This window comes from Sprattus sprattus (genome assembly GCF_963457725.1).
Source record: "Sprattus sprattus genome assembly, chromosome: 1".
NCBI lineage: Eukaryota > Metazoa > Chordata > Actinopteri > Clupeiformes > Clupeidae > Sprattus > Sprattus sprattus.
In genome coordinates this window covers 66,884,697-66,900,807 of record NC_137920.1, presented here as the reverse complement: position 1 = coordinate 66,900,807, position 16,111 = coordinate 66,884,697, and the positions used below count along the sequence as shown (strand labels likewise).

Genomic DNA, 16,111 nt, shown 5'->3' with positions numbered 1-16,111 from the left:
TCTCTCTCTCCCCTCCTCTCTGGCTCCCTCTCTCTTTCTCGGTCTCTCTTTTCGTGCCGGTTTCTCTGTCTCTCTTTGTCTCCCACACCTCCTTTCATGCATTTACAGTAAGTTAATGTTTATGTCTGACAGGACGCCAAGAGGGTCTGTCCGTTGTCGCTGCTTGATAACAGATGGGTTTTCATTGTGAACGTGTTCCCTTGGTCATTCTTCATCATTACCATTGTGTACAGACTGTCAGGAAACTGGTATCTGAAATGTTTAGTCAGACCATACAGCTTCGCACTAATGACCCAGTATGTTGAGTAACATCCTTCAGGCTGCACTTGTGAGAAAAGATGAAGATTGTTATTTCCGTCTTTTCTTCAGCGTGATTGATGGCGACAGGCATTCCTGGCCGTTCCGCTGAGGCGCGTCTCGAGCGTGGTAAACTAATGGAACACGTCCTCGTATGTTGAGACATGCAAAGTGCTGAGTAAGGGTTTAGCTCCTCAGGCTTTCATCGCTCAGTGAGAGAGCAGGAGCAGGGTGAGAGTGGAGGAATGGGGCTCCTTGGACCTGAGGAGGCTCTGCTGCTGATCACAATGACTCCACAGGCTCCGTGCTGACTGAGGGATAAAACTCCCTCACACTGTCTCATTTCCATTACAAAGTCTTCCTCTAACATTTCACAGCCTTTTTGAGTTATATTCAAAACAAGGAAGTCAGTTCTCTCTATCACCTTGTCTCTTTTTTTACACTGCATGTCCTTTTTCTTCGTCCACATGTGTCCGCTTCTCCATGTTTTTGGAGAAACAATAGTCCTGTATCGTAAATAAGCAAACCTTATCACAAAGCAATAGCACAGGCTATCCACTCTTTGTGTTTCAGTGTTCTCCTGGTCTGCCGTAGCTGCATTGGTCAGTCTGTCTTTTAGCTCTACATATGGATTCTCTGGGCTCTGTGTATAACTGTGTTCAGTGGTCTGGCAGCATTTGGCACATCTGTGGGCGGTGAATGAGGTCTCTGTGTGTGTTTTGGCAGGGAGAGGAGAGCACGGCAGTGGGCCACTGTGGCACTGTCAAACTCTTATCAGGCTTCCTGGTATAAAAGACTCATCATGTCGGAGTGTGAGAGAGAGAGTGTGTGTGTGTGTGTGTGTGTGTGTGTGTGCATATGCACTCTTTGAGATAACACAGCAGGCCCTCTGTGGCAACTGTATTAAACAAAAGATTAACTCCATCCTATGCACACACACACACAAACACACACAGACACACAAACACAGACAAACATACACACACACACAAACATATACACAAACACACACACCCACACACCCATAATAATACCCATATAATCTTTCGCAACACTCCTTTGCTCTTTTGCCACACGCAGGCCAACCAGTGTGACTCAGTGGTGGCTATAGTGATCATGTGTTTATGATCCTTTTTGCATTTATGGTTTCTGCCTGGTGTAAAATGTCTTGGTGGGATTGCGGCTTCCTGCTGCAACAGGAGGAGAAAAGGTTTGCACTGGTAAAATGGACCTTGGAGGCCAGCCCAAGTAATGCCTACAGAATGTGTGGGGAAATCTTTGTTTATGTTTGCCGTGTATAAAAGAAGCAGATGTTATGTTTGCGCTCAGGAAGCGATTCATTCTGAATGTTTTCCCCAGTAGTTTACCAAGAAATGAACTATGGATGACTGTCTCTTGGTTGCCTGGCAGATTTCTGTACTCCTTTTGATGATTCTTTCATTAGTGAACTCCCCCATCCATGAACATTCACGTGGCGCTGCGTGCCCTTGCACTGCTACGCGCACAAGGGGCTTTGAGAGTGACACCGCGCAAGAACATCTGGAAATAATCCCTCATCTCCTCAGTCTTCTCGAAGCAGTGTCACTTCCTGCTGTCAGAAGGGACTTTGCGGTGATGGGCGAGATTGTCCAGTTCACATGAGGAGAGGACTCCAGGGCCCACCTGCGCCTCATCTGTCTCCTGTCACAGCCTTCCCGTCACACACACTTACACACACACTGAGACTCTGTCAGACTCTGAGATCAGACACTGACCATCTTTAAACCAGAGACATCAACAAACTCTCCCTCTAACAAACTGAGATGGCCTCAGTAACGTGCCGTTGTCTAGGTTACCTGAAAACCACTCAGATTTTTGTGAGTACATCTTAAAATGGGGATTGACAAGGTTAATCAGATTGGTTTGAGATTAGGTTTAGGTTTAGTCTGTCTGGATGGGATGGGAAAGCTGGTATGACTTGTTATCTGTGGACCTTTTTTGCTGTTTTGGTGCTCACATCAGTCTCTGTCTCAGGAATCCTGTGGTTTGTGAATTTAAAACGGATGAACATATTTGCAGGATTGATGAGTCCTTTGCCAGTGCAAATCAATTCCTTTATTAGAGCCAGGGTCATTTGAAGACCGCATCAAGGTGGCCTTCCAGTAATCCAGGTAATCATCTTTGGAGTGTAAGTTTATGAATGCTGAATTCCACTGCAATTATGAGCCTCATCCATCAGAGGAAATCGTTAGCACAGCAATCCATCACACTCAGACGAGGCGCTCCGGAGCGTGGAGAGGACTAGGGGTGCTGCCTCCAAAGCCCTGCTCTGGCGAGGCCCGGAAAGACCGGGAGGAAGTCTGAGCTGAGCAGATGGTGAGATGTTAATGGATCTGCCACACGCTTGTTTATTACACTGATGCCCCAGCCGCGTCTAGTTATGGAGTGGGTTTCCGTAATGTAATAAGAATCGATTATTCAATGGGTGATGTTTTCTTCGTCCACTATCCTGATGTTGAAGTACTTGAGAAGACGGGTCACAAAGGCAACATCATTGATTTTAAAGCATTAAAAGAAGGATGGGAAATTTGATGTAACCGGTGCCAGTGCTCTGTAAAATTCAGTAGCTAAGTGCTAAAAAAGGTAATAATATGTGGGTATTGTTTATTTAAAGATGTTGGCATGTTTAATGTGTTTTTCTGACTCCCTGTCAAACTTCATGGTTAGTCTTGTTCTGGACTGATCCACTGGACTTTTAGCCTGTGCTGTCTCTCACATCAGTTTTAATTTCAAAGCTAAGACTTGGCTCACCTTCACTGCAAGATTCCACAAGTGACAAAGCAAGCTGGGAATAAAGGAGATGGGAACTAACACCTCTAACAGAAAATGTCAGCTGTTGCTTTCGTCGTCACGTAGCACTCCAACAACGTGAATCATTTCCCTGTTCGAAAGCTGAATGGTAGATATCGCAGCCAGAAGAACCACAGACAGTACACAGAGAAATATGGTTCTGCAATCAAGGGAACTGTCAGAACAAAACGTTTTTACATTTCATTGTGTCATTACTTCAGAAATATCAGGAGTTTCCTCTCAGCCAAGAAGTCATATTTTGGTCTGTATCAGGACTCTGTTACCCTGTTGCCAAGGGAAGGATGGCACGGCGCCCACCTCCAGCAGATACCCAGATGACCTTATCACTGAAATATGGCTGCACAGTGGGCCTATTTTCAGCTTGTCTGGAGAAAGAGACCCAACCCATTGTGAGATGTTTGTCCAGTGAGGTGGGTGAGTGAGGCGGCCAGAGACAGCGAGGGTGTGGGGAACAAGCAAGGGTGAAAGAGAGGGGGGAAAGAGAGAGGGAGAGATGGTGCATTTTCCTCTTTCATGCTCAAAAAAGGATAGAAAACCACTGAGGCCTCGTGGTGGCTGAGCCTTGCCCAAATGTTTAGTGGTTTGGGTAATGCGGCAGAAAGCTGCCAGGACACTTGGGGAGGGCGGGGGGGGGGCTATGGTTTTGATAATGTGTGAGTGAGTGGTGATAGCACTGCAGCAATAACAGTGTTACTCACTGGAACAACAGGCCTGTTTGTTTTCACTACTCGCTCTCAGGCATCAGGAGTTGGATTGAGGAGGGGGTGGGAGGGGGGGCTGATACGCCTCACGGCAGGAGCTTTTTGCTGGAGATACGCAGGGCCAATGGAAAAAGATCTCTCAACCCAGAAGACCGGACATCTCCAGCAATCAGAATGTAATAATACAGACCATTCTCCAGAAGGATTATATCTGCTTGGAAACACAGTTCTGCTCGAAAAGAAAAGAAACAGAACCTGAGTCTGGGTACTTTTAGTTTCACTTGGTCTCTGTTTCTTAGACCTCCAGGATATGGCAGGAGAATTTACATCAGTGTGTTGCCAACCCATAGCACAGAATATATGTGGATGCTGATGTGTGTTTGTGTCTGTTTTGGAATGCTCACAAGCTCACAGCAGTCAAGCAGGGCTTCAGTCATGCATTAGGTTGAGATGAACTGAGCCAGTAATGCAGAGCGATCACCTGCAAAGGAATGGTCCCTGCGTAATGCTGCCCTGTGGGGCCTGTTCCCAGGCAGCATGATTCCCATCGCCTTCCCTCAGATGCTGCCACCACTGGGTGTCTCGTTGGTTACAAGGCACTCTAGCGGAGCTGATGGACCAATAAACAAGCACCAGCCAAGACCAAGTGTTTTGATTGGACGACGTACTGTTAACCAATGTGGTTTTTCTACATTGACTGGTTATTCTGGGGTGAGTTGTTTTATGGAAAAAGCGTTCTGCTACATGGCCAAGTGATTACTGTCCCTCTGAATTGCATTGGGAGATTAATTGTACCAGGTTCAGAGGTTCTGATTGGCATTAAATAAATACAATTTTATATTTTATAAATTAAATAAATAAAATTGAATTGAAACCTCCTCAAAAGCAGACAGTACAGGATGGACAGAGGATGGAAGTCTCCCGTCAGTAGATTGCTTTTGTGCCGTCTCATTGAAGTCGAGCAGCAGGAGTATCTCTCCTGGGTTGTCCCTCTATGACTGAGGGTCAAGCCTGCCAATACCTGATAAGAAAGAAACGGCTATTAGTAAACAGACACTCCTTTATGTGCACTGTGTGCCCAGGACAGGTGTGTCATATTTGAATTTGCCCTCTTCTGTTGCTTGTGTGTGTGTGTGTGTGTGTGTGTGTGTGTGTGTGTGTGTGTGTGTGTGTGTGTGTGTGTGTGTGTGTGTGTGTGTGTGTGTGTGTGTGTGTGTGTGTGTGTGTGTGTGTGTGCGTGTGTTTGTGTGTCAGAAAGACAGTTGCGTCAGTCTGGACACAAACATGATACCTCTTTGATCACGAAACCCAAATATTACAAGTCTGTCCACTGCTGTTCAGCCGTGGCTCTGTTTCTCAAACACACGCCCAAAAATAAACCAGCAAAATACTTCCAGACCATCGCTTACACTGCAGTCTTAGCAAAGTTTCAACCGTATGTTTGTGTCTGTCTGAGACACACACGGACACAAATGGTTCCGACTGTAAACACTCGGTAATCTCGTCCGGTGTGGGCTCAGTGAGATGACCCTTGGCCTGTTGCAGGCAGAGACAGGCTGTTTGTTTGTCATGTCGTCTCTCAGAACCGCGCGTTGGCCTGTAGGGAGTCATAGGATTGTACCATTGCTTTCACAGTAAACAGAGAAACGCAACTCCACCCCGATTATGATGTTTGCCTTGGAGAAAGGGGGTACACAGCAACGCCCCCGTGAAACGGGCATCTGTTTTAATACCTTTTCATGTTATGAGTATTTTGCTGGGTTTGTTTGTTGACCATGACGGAGAGCAAGAGAGAGAGGAAGAGAATAAAGGAGTGGAGGTCACAGCGTGACGATCTCAGGACCCTTTAAGTGCTTCATTGGTAAGGCTGTCTCCGGTTCAGTGTTGGAGCTTCTAATTAAGGCTTTATCTCTGCTGGGTTCCCAGGGGGATGACAGATGCTTAATCTCAGAATAGATACCTCCTCAAATCCAAGTTATATGAGAAGCAGTCTTTATGAGAAATGGCCTAGAAAGGGGCTTTTGTCAGCACGCATAACAAATCAAACTCACACAAAACGTTTATCTTGTGGTAAATAGTTCATTCGTGCTCCAAATTCCCAGTAATGTTGCATCTGAAGTGAAATGGTTTAATTGTCTTCATGTCGAACAAGAACCTGACATTTACCAGTGTGGCCTTGTGGGTTACCAACCATCCCTCTTCAGAGTGTTCTTCAAAGGTTGGTGGGTTGAGGAGAACAATTCCCTCAAAATACACTCTCCTATTGCAGCGAAGAACGAGTTAGTTGGTCTGTACTTTGTGGAAAAATAGTGCAGCAAGACGCGATCGAGCCCTTTCTGTCAACTCTTTCACTTTGGCTTTCTCTCAGGGTAATTTGGCCAGTGAGATATCGACTCAGTCAGCTGATAGTCATCTCTTTGATGTTTACTCCACAGTCACCTCTTGTCCTCTTGTGTAATGGGGAGCATTACCCCAAATCCTCTGATCATTGATGTTCTCGTGGTCTAATGCCCACAACTAGTTTGTGGCTTTATATGACATTATATTTTCAAAGCAGTTGAAATGATGCCATGAGACGGCTGTTCATATGTAACTAACAAGTATACAGTATTACCATAGGACCTTGTCAGGTTTTAAATTACATTTCCACAGCTCATGAGGTGAAACTGAGGTAACATAACATCCCAGTGTAGTACTCAAGCCATTCCATATAGGTCCGCATTAGACACCATCAGGAAAGACTACTTCAAACATGGTCTCAATGCAAACAGCGCTGAAAATGCATTATTCAGAATACTGAAGAATACTGCTGTGTTTGGTTGTCTTTAGTTGTAACAAAACACGAGAGGAGAGAATATGAACAGCCTTTGGTTGCGGTGTGGGGTTTTTGTGCAAGGATTTAAAGCGCCGTGGCACAGGAAATTATTGCTTTTCAGCCTTGAATGCTTACAAGCTTTTAGGAAATTGTCCAATATCTGATCCAAGCCAAACAAACGCTTTCCCTTGTTCTATCTGACCTTATTTTTGCACGCATTTATCTTCAGATCTCGCACACTGCCACAGATGAGCGTGGCTGATCGCTGTATCCATAGACACTGATGTGAGAGCATGATGAACGCACATCAAACAAAAGCTCAGCCCCGCGCTCTTCCACCCCACAGGCCACCTCTTCAGCTCAGACTCAGAACATGGACTGACTAGCTGTATTTTCAAATAACCTCAGCAATGCAGACCTCAGAATACATGCTATGCAGAAGTATAGCCAAACAAATCTGGTCAGCATTAGCCTGTCCGGATCAAATGCCAAATCAACAGTTAGGCAGCAGCTGTGTTAAGAACAAAACATGGCCTGGAGCTAAGAACTTCATGCATCACTCTACCGACTGTAAGTTGGTTATGTATGATAGGTTACCGTAGGGCTTGACGGAAATCGAAAATGTCGATATACTTGATGCATTTGAACATTTTATACAAATGAATATAGGCTACATAGGTTAACATCTTTGTGCATTTAAAACTGACTGCATTTTAACAGGGAAGAAAGGTGCAGCTATCCCTCTCTCTCTGTCTCTTGCACACACACACACACAAATCTCTATTTTCAATCCAATCATGTTTTGTTTTCTGTGATTGTCAGACACATTATGGTGACCAGCCAATCAAATTGTTCTCTGGACTTTAATGTATCGGAAATATCCACATCTAAACCGTCCCTGGGTTTGTTTGATGACAACTGCTATGGATATGGAATTCCATACCAACAGTTTGAATATTATCAGTCCAAAATGTTTTTTCCATGCCGGTCGTATATAAGCTGTTGACACAGATTCGTTTTCCATAGATTTCTCTCCGTATGGTTTATTCCCATTCCCATTCACAGGGTGTTTGTCAGCGGAAAGGTTCAAAAGAACAGTTTTCTCCCTTGCTGTGGTGAGTCCTAATACAACGCTTAGTTGACATGGAAGACAGAAAGGCACTGGACTGGTCACTAGCGTTTCTCCAAGGCACACCACAATGGCCCCCTTACGGCAGTGTAGGCTTTATAGTTAGTCAGTAAATTGATTAAAGGTATGACCACCAATATGCTTGAACATCAGAGGGCGCAGACTTTTCAGAAATTGTTGACACAGCAGTGATCCATAGCAGAAGTGCCCATCTTGTCGCCACGGAATTCCGTACCAATAGTGCTAGTGTTACTGCCAGAGAAATCCGTACCAATAGTCACTTTGTTGTTGTAAATAAGTTATAAAAGGATAAGTGATACACACAGCTGGGGCAGTGTATGTGACCAAACCACATTTAGCTAATGCTGATAATTAAATGTTTGATGGGATTTGATCGCCTCGTAGTGCCGTATCTGTAATGATCTTGTTTAATTGTAGGCTGTTACTTATTGATGAGGCTAGGCATGGTGTCTGAGTTTGTGTACTCGGGATGTGGCACCATGATGATGCAGGGTTGTAACTGAAAGGTCAGGATAAGGTATGTCCTCTGTCCATATCATGGGTTTGTGGTGCCAGCCTCTACTATCTATCATATTAGTCAGGAATATAATTTAGGTATGCAACAGTTACTTTTCTCACTGTCAACTCACCACAGATAGTGAAGGAGATGTATGTGAAACACTCGTAGAGTGGAAGTGCTGAGAATGATTTACTTTTGTGTTTTCACTCGGCGTGCATTTGTCAGGCAGAACCGTTTTACCTCTAGCCATAGTAGTCTGCGATAAGCAACAACGCTTTATCAGGCTAAAATCAAATCCTGAAGCCACGGCTGGTCGTATAGGGACTTTTGTCGTCAGGTCAACTGAGTCTGTGGAATCTGCCACAGCATAGCTGTCGTCATGTCCTTTTTCTCTGGGGGAACCGAAGTATGAAACTATGGATACGTAATGCGTGGGTAAAGAAGAGTGAATGTGTGCAGGCTAGCAGTGAACTGTAAATCCCAGGGGTGGTGGTGGTGGGGGGGGGGGTTATAAAGTGCCCGGTCGTTAAGTAAAGTCAGCGGGAAAAGAGGGCTGACTCATTCACTGGGGTGACATCTTGACTGGTGATTGGTCAAGGAATGTTGTGTTCTTGGGCAGAGCGATTGGGCCATTATGTGATTGCACAGGGGATCGGTATGCTGCTTTCAAACGCTTGAGCCAGAGCCACATCAAAGCACAGAACTCACAATACAATCAGACACAGCACAAGTTCAACATATTTTCTTATTTCCATACAATTGGATATAGGCTAAATCCTTATCTGTTACAAACAGACATCTGTCAGCTTTTGGGTAAAGCTGTGTAAGGTTAGTTGGGAGGTGTATGGACCTCTGTGGTGCTGTTCTGAGTGGAATCTGATCTTTGCTTTCCTCTTGTGTATTTCATTTGAGCTTTTATCATTAAAATGATTTATCCCCCTCTTCAATCCACAGCAATGCCTAATTAAACTGGTCCACTCTTTACACAAATCAGGTTCCCATCCACTCTGAGTCTGCCGTGACTTATTCCAGTGCGGAGACGGAGGAGGCGAGTCTCAGTCTCCAGGCCTGCATTACGCGTTTCTCCTCCTATACCCCCCCTTCCCGGCTGCCGCAGCCATTAAATGTATCTGGTAACATCGGCTCTAAATCACTGCACAGTCAATGAGAGCTGCACTCTCGCAGCGCAAGTACTCTACAGCCTCCTCCACATGATGTCATTTACTGATTTTTTTTTTTTTAAATGTTTTTGTATTTAATATTTTTTTCTGATGGCGGCTTTGGGATTGAAGGCTGAGCCTGGCAGATTTAGTCTTGGCTGGAGCCCTGAAGGAGTGACGGGGTTCAGGGAACAATGAGGGGATGTGAGGGGGAGAGATGACTAGAGGAGTTTCCAGTTTTCCACTATCCCACTCTACATATGTGCTTATCATTTTACCAAACCCAAACTGGAGCTGGAGATGACCTTTAGGTTGTTAGCCTCATTTTATTATCTGTCCATGCAGACTGAAAAAAGCAATTGAAGCTTAGTATTCTTCAGATGGCACCCCTGGGTGTACATAGCTGTATTCGTGTCTTTGAATATATCATTGTTATTCCATGTACTGTATATGGTGGCATTATGCTGATTCTTGGGGACTGCTCCTAGTCTCTTGCCACTGTGCATCAGCAGCACTGTGACGCATATGGAAATTCCTTTCCCTTTTTTTCCTCTTCCATAAGAGGAAGCGGACAGGAATGCCAGTGCCAAGCCACTCTGTCTGCCTGTGTTATCCTGTGCGTGCCCATCTCACCCGGCGCGTGTTCTGGACAACAGGAAGCCATGACAGAAAGGCTGTGGCTGTTTTTGACACATACCACCCCACCACCACCACCAACATACACACACACACACACACGTATATCCACATGACTGGAAAACATTAGGCCGTCCCTTGTGGAACTTCCTGGAACAGCGTGGGGGTGGAGGTGGGTGCTGAGTGCCAGGGAATGTAGAGTGGTACATTTACCCCCAACCCCACCACCACCACCACCACCCCTGCTGCCCTCCCCCCTGCACTGCAGAGGTCAAACCACAGTACCAGCTGTGCCAGCCTGTTGTGTTCGAGTGCCATCTGAGATACCACCCCTGCGGAGTGAGGCGCTGCCATCGTTATACATCTGTCATCCATAAAGAGGGTCAAAGCACTCTGATTCAGCCTAGTGGGGTCCCTCCTATGGTGCTCTGCACTCCGTTAAACAGTGGGGTCTGTCCTGCCAGGCACCTCCTACTGTGGTCTGAAATCTATAGTCCCATCAGAATGGTCAGATTTAATAGATGCGGCAGTAATTCAGTTACAGAATGAGGTCATTTAATGTGTAATGATTTAATATAGTTTCAGGAAGGGAGAAAGAACTGCCCTGAAGTGGGGTTAATTATTGAATGAATGTTTTTACATATGATTATGTATTTATAAATCAAATTGCAACTTGCAAAATGCAAAGGCTGTTGAATGCATTTGTAATGAAGCAGCAGACTAAGGTGTAATATGCTCTTTTCAGAGGGGCAGGCCTGTTGATGTTGGCCGTTCTCATTAGCTGTATTTGGCCGGCTGCAAACTACTGGCAATTCACATTCGCTCAAAATGCCAAGTATCAGGTGACATGCATATAATACCTCTCAAAGGTGCAGAAAAGAGGTCATGTAAGAGTCCTAGTAAATGACACACGTCACTTTCTGTTAACTGTAAAGTGCACTTTGGATGTCCTCTCTTCCTTTCTTTCCTTTCTCACCCATACAGCTTCTGGACCCCTCTTGTGTTGAATATTATTAGTGTGATTGCTCCCATGTAGTGCTTCTCTAAAGTACATTTTAAGTTTTAGTCTTATTCCACCCGTTTTTGCTCCTAGTGCTTATAGATATTGACGCCGCTCCAACTCTGAAACGTCCGTCCTGATCCGGCATCATGCTCTTGTTAAATGTTGTGACATGTCGTGTCAGGTCGTTCTTCTGTTACAGGCTACACCACCAAAGTAACCAGTTGGTAGTTTACACAAACTAAGGCCACCCATTACATTTTGCATCAGTTGGCTTAGATTATTTAGTCACACATTTTTGACACAGCCTTCCTGTTATGCTAACGGAACAGGCAACAGTTCGCCTCAGCATTAAACATCCCATTCTCCTTATTGAATTTGCCCAGCTATTCGATTCTAACTTTTCAAGATTGCATTTTTAATTATCATGGACATGATGATTCTCCACAACCTTATTTGCACTTTTTGTACCAGCAGACTCCGTGACATTCTGGACTTCAAAGTATCATTAGCATTCTTTACTCTTAAAGGTTTAAGGATGGGTACAATTTCACACCTTGGACTTAATAAATGGACAGATGATAAAAGCCTAGTGTGTTCTGTATGCTCATGTGTTCCAGATTGTGTAATTATAATAATCAGCGTTAGGGCTTTATACTCTGTCACTTGCTGGGCAAGTTTAGTGATCCACTGCTGCTGTTGAGCAATCACACTTCACAAATGCATCTCTAGCTTACTGTTGCCATTTCCAAGAGGCTGTGTTCTGTGTCTGGAGGATTTATTTAGCGTACGGACCGTTATGGATGGGGGGGGGGGGGGGGTTGGGGGGCATGAAGGCATTCAGATTGTGCTGAGTGAGATCTGATTTACTGTTTCCCAGCCGTGCCACCGCTGAAGGGAGCGGGAATCACAACGCCCTGAGAGTCGCCAGGCAGGACGTCATCGTCAGTTTAAGGGGGGGCCGCAATGTCATCAGCTGTCGTTTCCCCGTTTCCTCCTCTCCTCTCATCAATCTTTCTCCAGCTCTCTCCAGTCTCCCTCTGTACCTCCATTATTCCACTCATCCTCTCTTGGCTGTCATTGTCTGTCCATCCCTAAAAAAAAGCACTCAACATCATCTGTCAGGGACACAGAAAGTTACATGCAGATGTCTTTGTCTCAAGTCAGTTGGTTTGTTTCTAACAGCCATGAATTACATGTTTTTCATATTATCTCTTTATGATAAAAGGCTGATTATAATCACATGTCAGTCTACTACATGCTAACTCTTGCAAATTTACTTTGCAAAGTTACTTGTGCAGTTGTACCTGTCTCTCTTTTGGGTTGTAGAGTTATATTTCTCTCTGTATTGCTGTCCATAAGTAGGCCCATGCAATGTTGTGGTCCTCAGCTCTATAACTCTCTCAGGACAGAGCGAGGCAGTCAGATGATCACCGGTCTCACAGCAGGGAGCTGGACACAGATCTACATTTATGAATGCGCCTCATTGATTCACACACAGGGGACAGGTTAGCGGTGATGTCATGCCGCGAAACAGGGCCTTGCTCTGGCGCAAAGCGATTTCACACAGTGCATTTGGCTTTTATTGCGTTCGCTGGACGTAAAATAAGAAGCCGACGAGAGCCGTCCCAGAGCCCCGGCCCAGGCATTAGTCACGCTAATGGACGAGGGCCGCTTCCAGACACATCCGCTGGTCTTTTGGGGAGCGGCCGCGTCATTTATTCACTTCCCAGAAGGAGCCGCGGGGGACCCGCTGTTTCAGGCTTCTGATGCTCATATGAAGACAGAAGAGCTCCTCACCACTGGAAAGTGAAACCGCAGCTACAGAAACTGCCCCATGTGTTAATTTGATTAAACACCTGTTCATAATTGAATGATAAATAAATGTCTGTTAATGATTAAGTGGAATTTGATCATATCTGGAATTTATTAAGCGGGTTTCCCGGTACGGCCTCCTATCCTTACAATCCAAGATGCCAGTCGGCCAATTCAAAATTCCTCCGTGCAGAAATACAATCCTTTGAGGTACTCACAGGGAGAATGTATCAGATTGAAACCCAAAATAGCATGGAGAGAAACACTGTAATGGACTGTTTAACATAGGAATGTTTCTTTTAAGCCACAACAGGGTTAGACTCACATGTATTGCAAGTGAATGCTACGCAAGGTAAACTACACAGAAGCTTTACTCCACTTATAAGGTTTGATCTCTGCTTGATCTTGAACGGCTAGTATCTCACATATTTGTCTTCAGTATTACAGTTCAAATTCAAATGTTACTTGGAATTGTTGTCAACACAACACTGCAATAGTCTGAGTGCATTGGACTGAAGTCTGCTTTAGTTAGGTGTTCAAAACTCTGCTGCTGATGTTTTATTTAAAGCTGTGTGGCCTGGTTCTGTCTGTGGTTGCATGCATTTGAAATGCACAGAGCATATATAGATGCCTAATGACAGTAATGGTGTCAGAGCGGGGTGGTTTTCCCGTGGGATAGACCTCAAGTCTCTTCTGCTCTGACTGACAGGGAGCAAGCGCAAGCTGATCTGATTGCGATGGTCTGTCTCTGCACACTTGCCTTCTCTAAACTCATTCAGGCTTCGTCCAGATGGGAGGCAAACAAGAGGGTTTTTTCCCTTTGTGTCTGACTGACAGCCAAACCACACGGTCCACTGTGAGAGCTCCAGTCTGGTTTGCCATGTCCTCGAAGCCTCGGATGAATTGTTATCTGAACATTTTTATTATTATTTCGTAGACAATAAATCGCTGTATTTGTTATTATAAAAAACAGGGCCTTCTAATTCAATCCTATAAATAGGAGAGCCGTATGTTTTTGAGGTAGACCCTTGCCAGGGGCTGTCCTCATCACTTCTCTGCTGCCTGAAATGTCCTTTTATATCCTCTGAAATCCACTTTAGGAATGCTAAGCAGTGGTTCAGCCAGTCAATAGCGTGTGTGGCTTGGCAGCCATCGCCAGGCTGAGTCTCTGTACAATGAAGCGATAGTCACCACAAACTGCCCCGATCAATGGCGATGTGCTTCCGCAGTTCTGAGGGGAATGGGATTACCATTCGAAATGAGACAGACCCCAGTGTGTGTGTTTAACTCACTGGAATGTATCATGGTATGATGGTCTGGTGGTGCTAATCTTTTGTCAGTGTGTGTGTGAGCGTTGTCTTCCTTGCATGCTTTTTTTTGTGTGTGTGTCGTTGTGTGTGTTTGTGTGTGTAGTCACTGGCATGTAAAGATGTGAGTGTGAATGAGGTAGCGTGCATGTTAATCTCAGGACAGTGGTTAGTCACTCTCTATCTCTCACCACCAGCCCCATGCTAAACATGCCCAGTGGGTGTGACCTAGACACAACCACCCCCTTTGTAAGCGCCCCCCCAACAAACCCCCCCCCCCCCCCCTTTCCCTGAACCCTCTGGAACGTTCTGTGTACTGGGCAGTCATTGTCATCAGCTGTAAGAAGAACCCGCCATGTTTGTGTTGGTGTTTGCTGATTATACCAAAATCAACAATAAAGCTTTCACCATCCTGTCTGCTCCCTGGGGGGGAGTGTGTGTGTGTGTGTGTGTGTGTGTGTGTGTGTGTGTGTGTGTGTTTGTGTGTGTGCGTGTTTGGGGGGGTCATGGGGGGCCTCTGAATAGACACGGTTTGACAGACAGAGCTGGAGAGAGGGGGCTTGCCATGCCCACACCCACACTGATGCCACCAAAATGCCAGCGTATTTGAGCCGCACGCTTGTTTGCCTCGCACTGTTATGAAGTCACAATACACAGACGCAGTGCCTAGCAGCCATATTGTGATGACACAAAACAGGTTCTGTCTAGCCACTACAATGGGGCCTGAATGAATGGACACTACACTGTGTTTTCATGTTCGGAATAACAATGGAAGTAATTGATCAGTGATGAGACTGCAGTCGAATTGGACTTGGAATTTCCATTTCACAAAATGGTGTGAATTAAATATTTTAGACATGCCTTCATGAACAAAGGAATTGATAAAGAGGAGGGACTGTTAGTCAAAACGTCTAGTCAAGCACACCTTCAATCTTAGTGTGATTGTAACAGTCCTGTATGTGTAATAGTAATTGTATTGGTAGTTGTAAAAATAATTGTTTCTGTCTATTTATAGGACTCCCAACAAAGAAATCGGGGATACCTGCTCCCAAAGAGATGCCGACCACCGTCTCCAGAGACCGGGTGTCCCTACGCGACCAGCTGAAGGGCACGGCCACCAAAAAGATGGTCCCAAGCGCCAGCACCTCCAGCCTGTCCACGCTGGCGAAGCGGGGCATGTCGGCCAAGCCTAGGCTGGACGCGGACAGCGCTGACAAAGCCCTCCTGGAGTGCCAGGTGAAGGAGCTCCTGGCCGAGGCCAAAGCCAAAGACTTTGAGATCACCAAGCTGCGCATGGAGATGCAGCGCCACCGGGGCAAAGCGTCGCCTGCCGAGGCCGCTACCACACCGGAGAGCCCCGCTGAAGGGGAGCAGGCTGCGCCCGCCGCGGATCCCCAAGCCATGGTGGGCGAGCTGAAAGAGAAGAACGGGCGTTTCCAGCGGGAGCTCGCCGCCCTGCGGGATGAAAACCAGGCCCTGAAGGAGAAGCTGATCTCGCTGGAGAGCATGCCATCCGTCCCCAGCGGTGATACCAACACCACCGCCTCGTCCCCCGGCCCAATGAAACCCTCTTTCAATGGCATCCTCCCTGACAGCACCAGCAGCGACACCGGCATCCCGGCCACCAAAATCCCACTCAAGACCTCCACGTCGTCTGGCAGTGACATCACCAAGGGATCTGCGTCTGCGTCACCCTCTCCGGACTCGTCCGAGTTCGAAAAGATCCCGTCCCGGTCCGACTCCATGGGCAGTGTCGGCGAGGGCGCGGGGGGTGTTCGTGGCACCGAGCCGGCAGTCTCCAGGGAGCTGTCGGTGGAGTGCCTGACGGAGAAGATCCAGCAGATGGAGGAGAGCCAGCACAGCACGTCGGAGGAGCTGCAG

At 46.2% G+C, this 16,111-nt stretch overlaps 1 protein-coding gene across 1 annotated transcript in view; it reads left to right on the top strand.

The window, feature by feature from the left end:
* Positions 1-16,111, top strand: part of specc1 (sperm antigen with calponin homology and coiled-coil domains 1) — a gene marked incomplete at its 3' end in the record, with an annotated part of 66,043 nt that overhangs the window by 23,479 nt on the left and 26,453 nt on the right. Inside the window, exon 4 of the mRNA XM_080832564.1 lies at positions 15,246-16,111. This exon is cut by the window's right edge and continues 669 nt beyond it. Coding sequence (XP_080688690.1) covers positions 15,246-16,111 — 866 coding nt within the window. The remainder of the gene's footprint in view (positions 1-15,245) is intronic.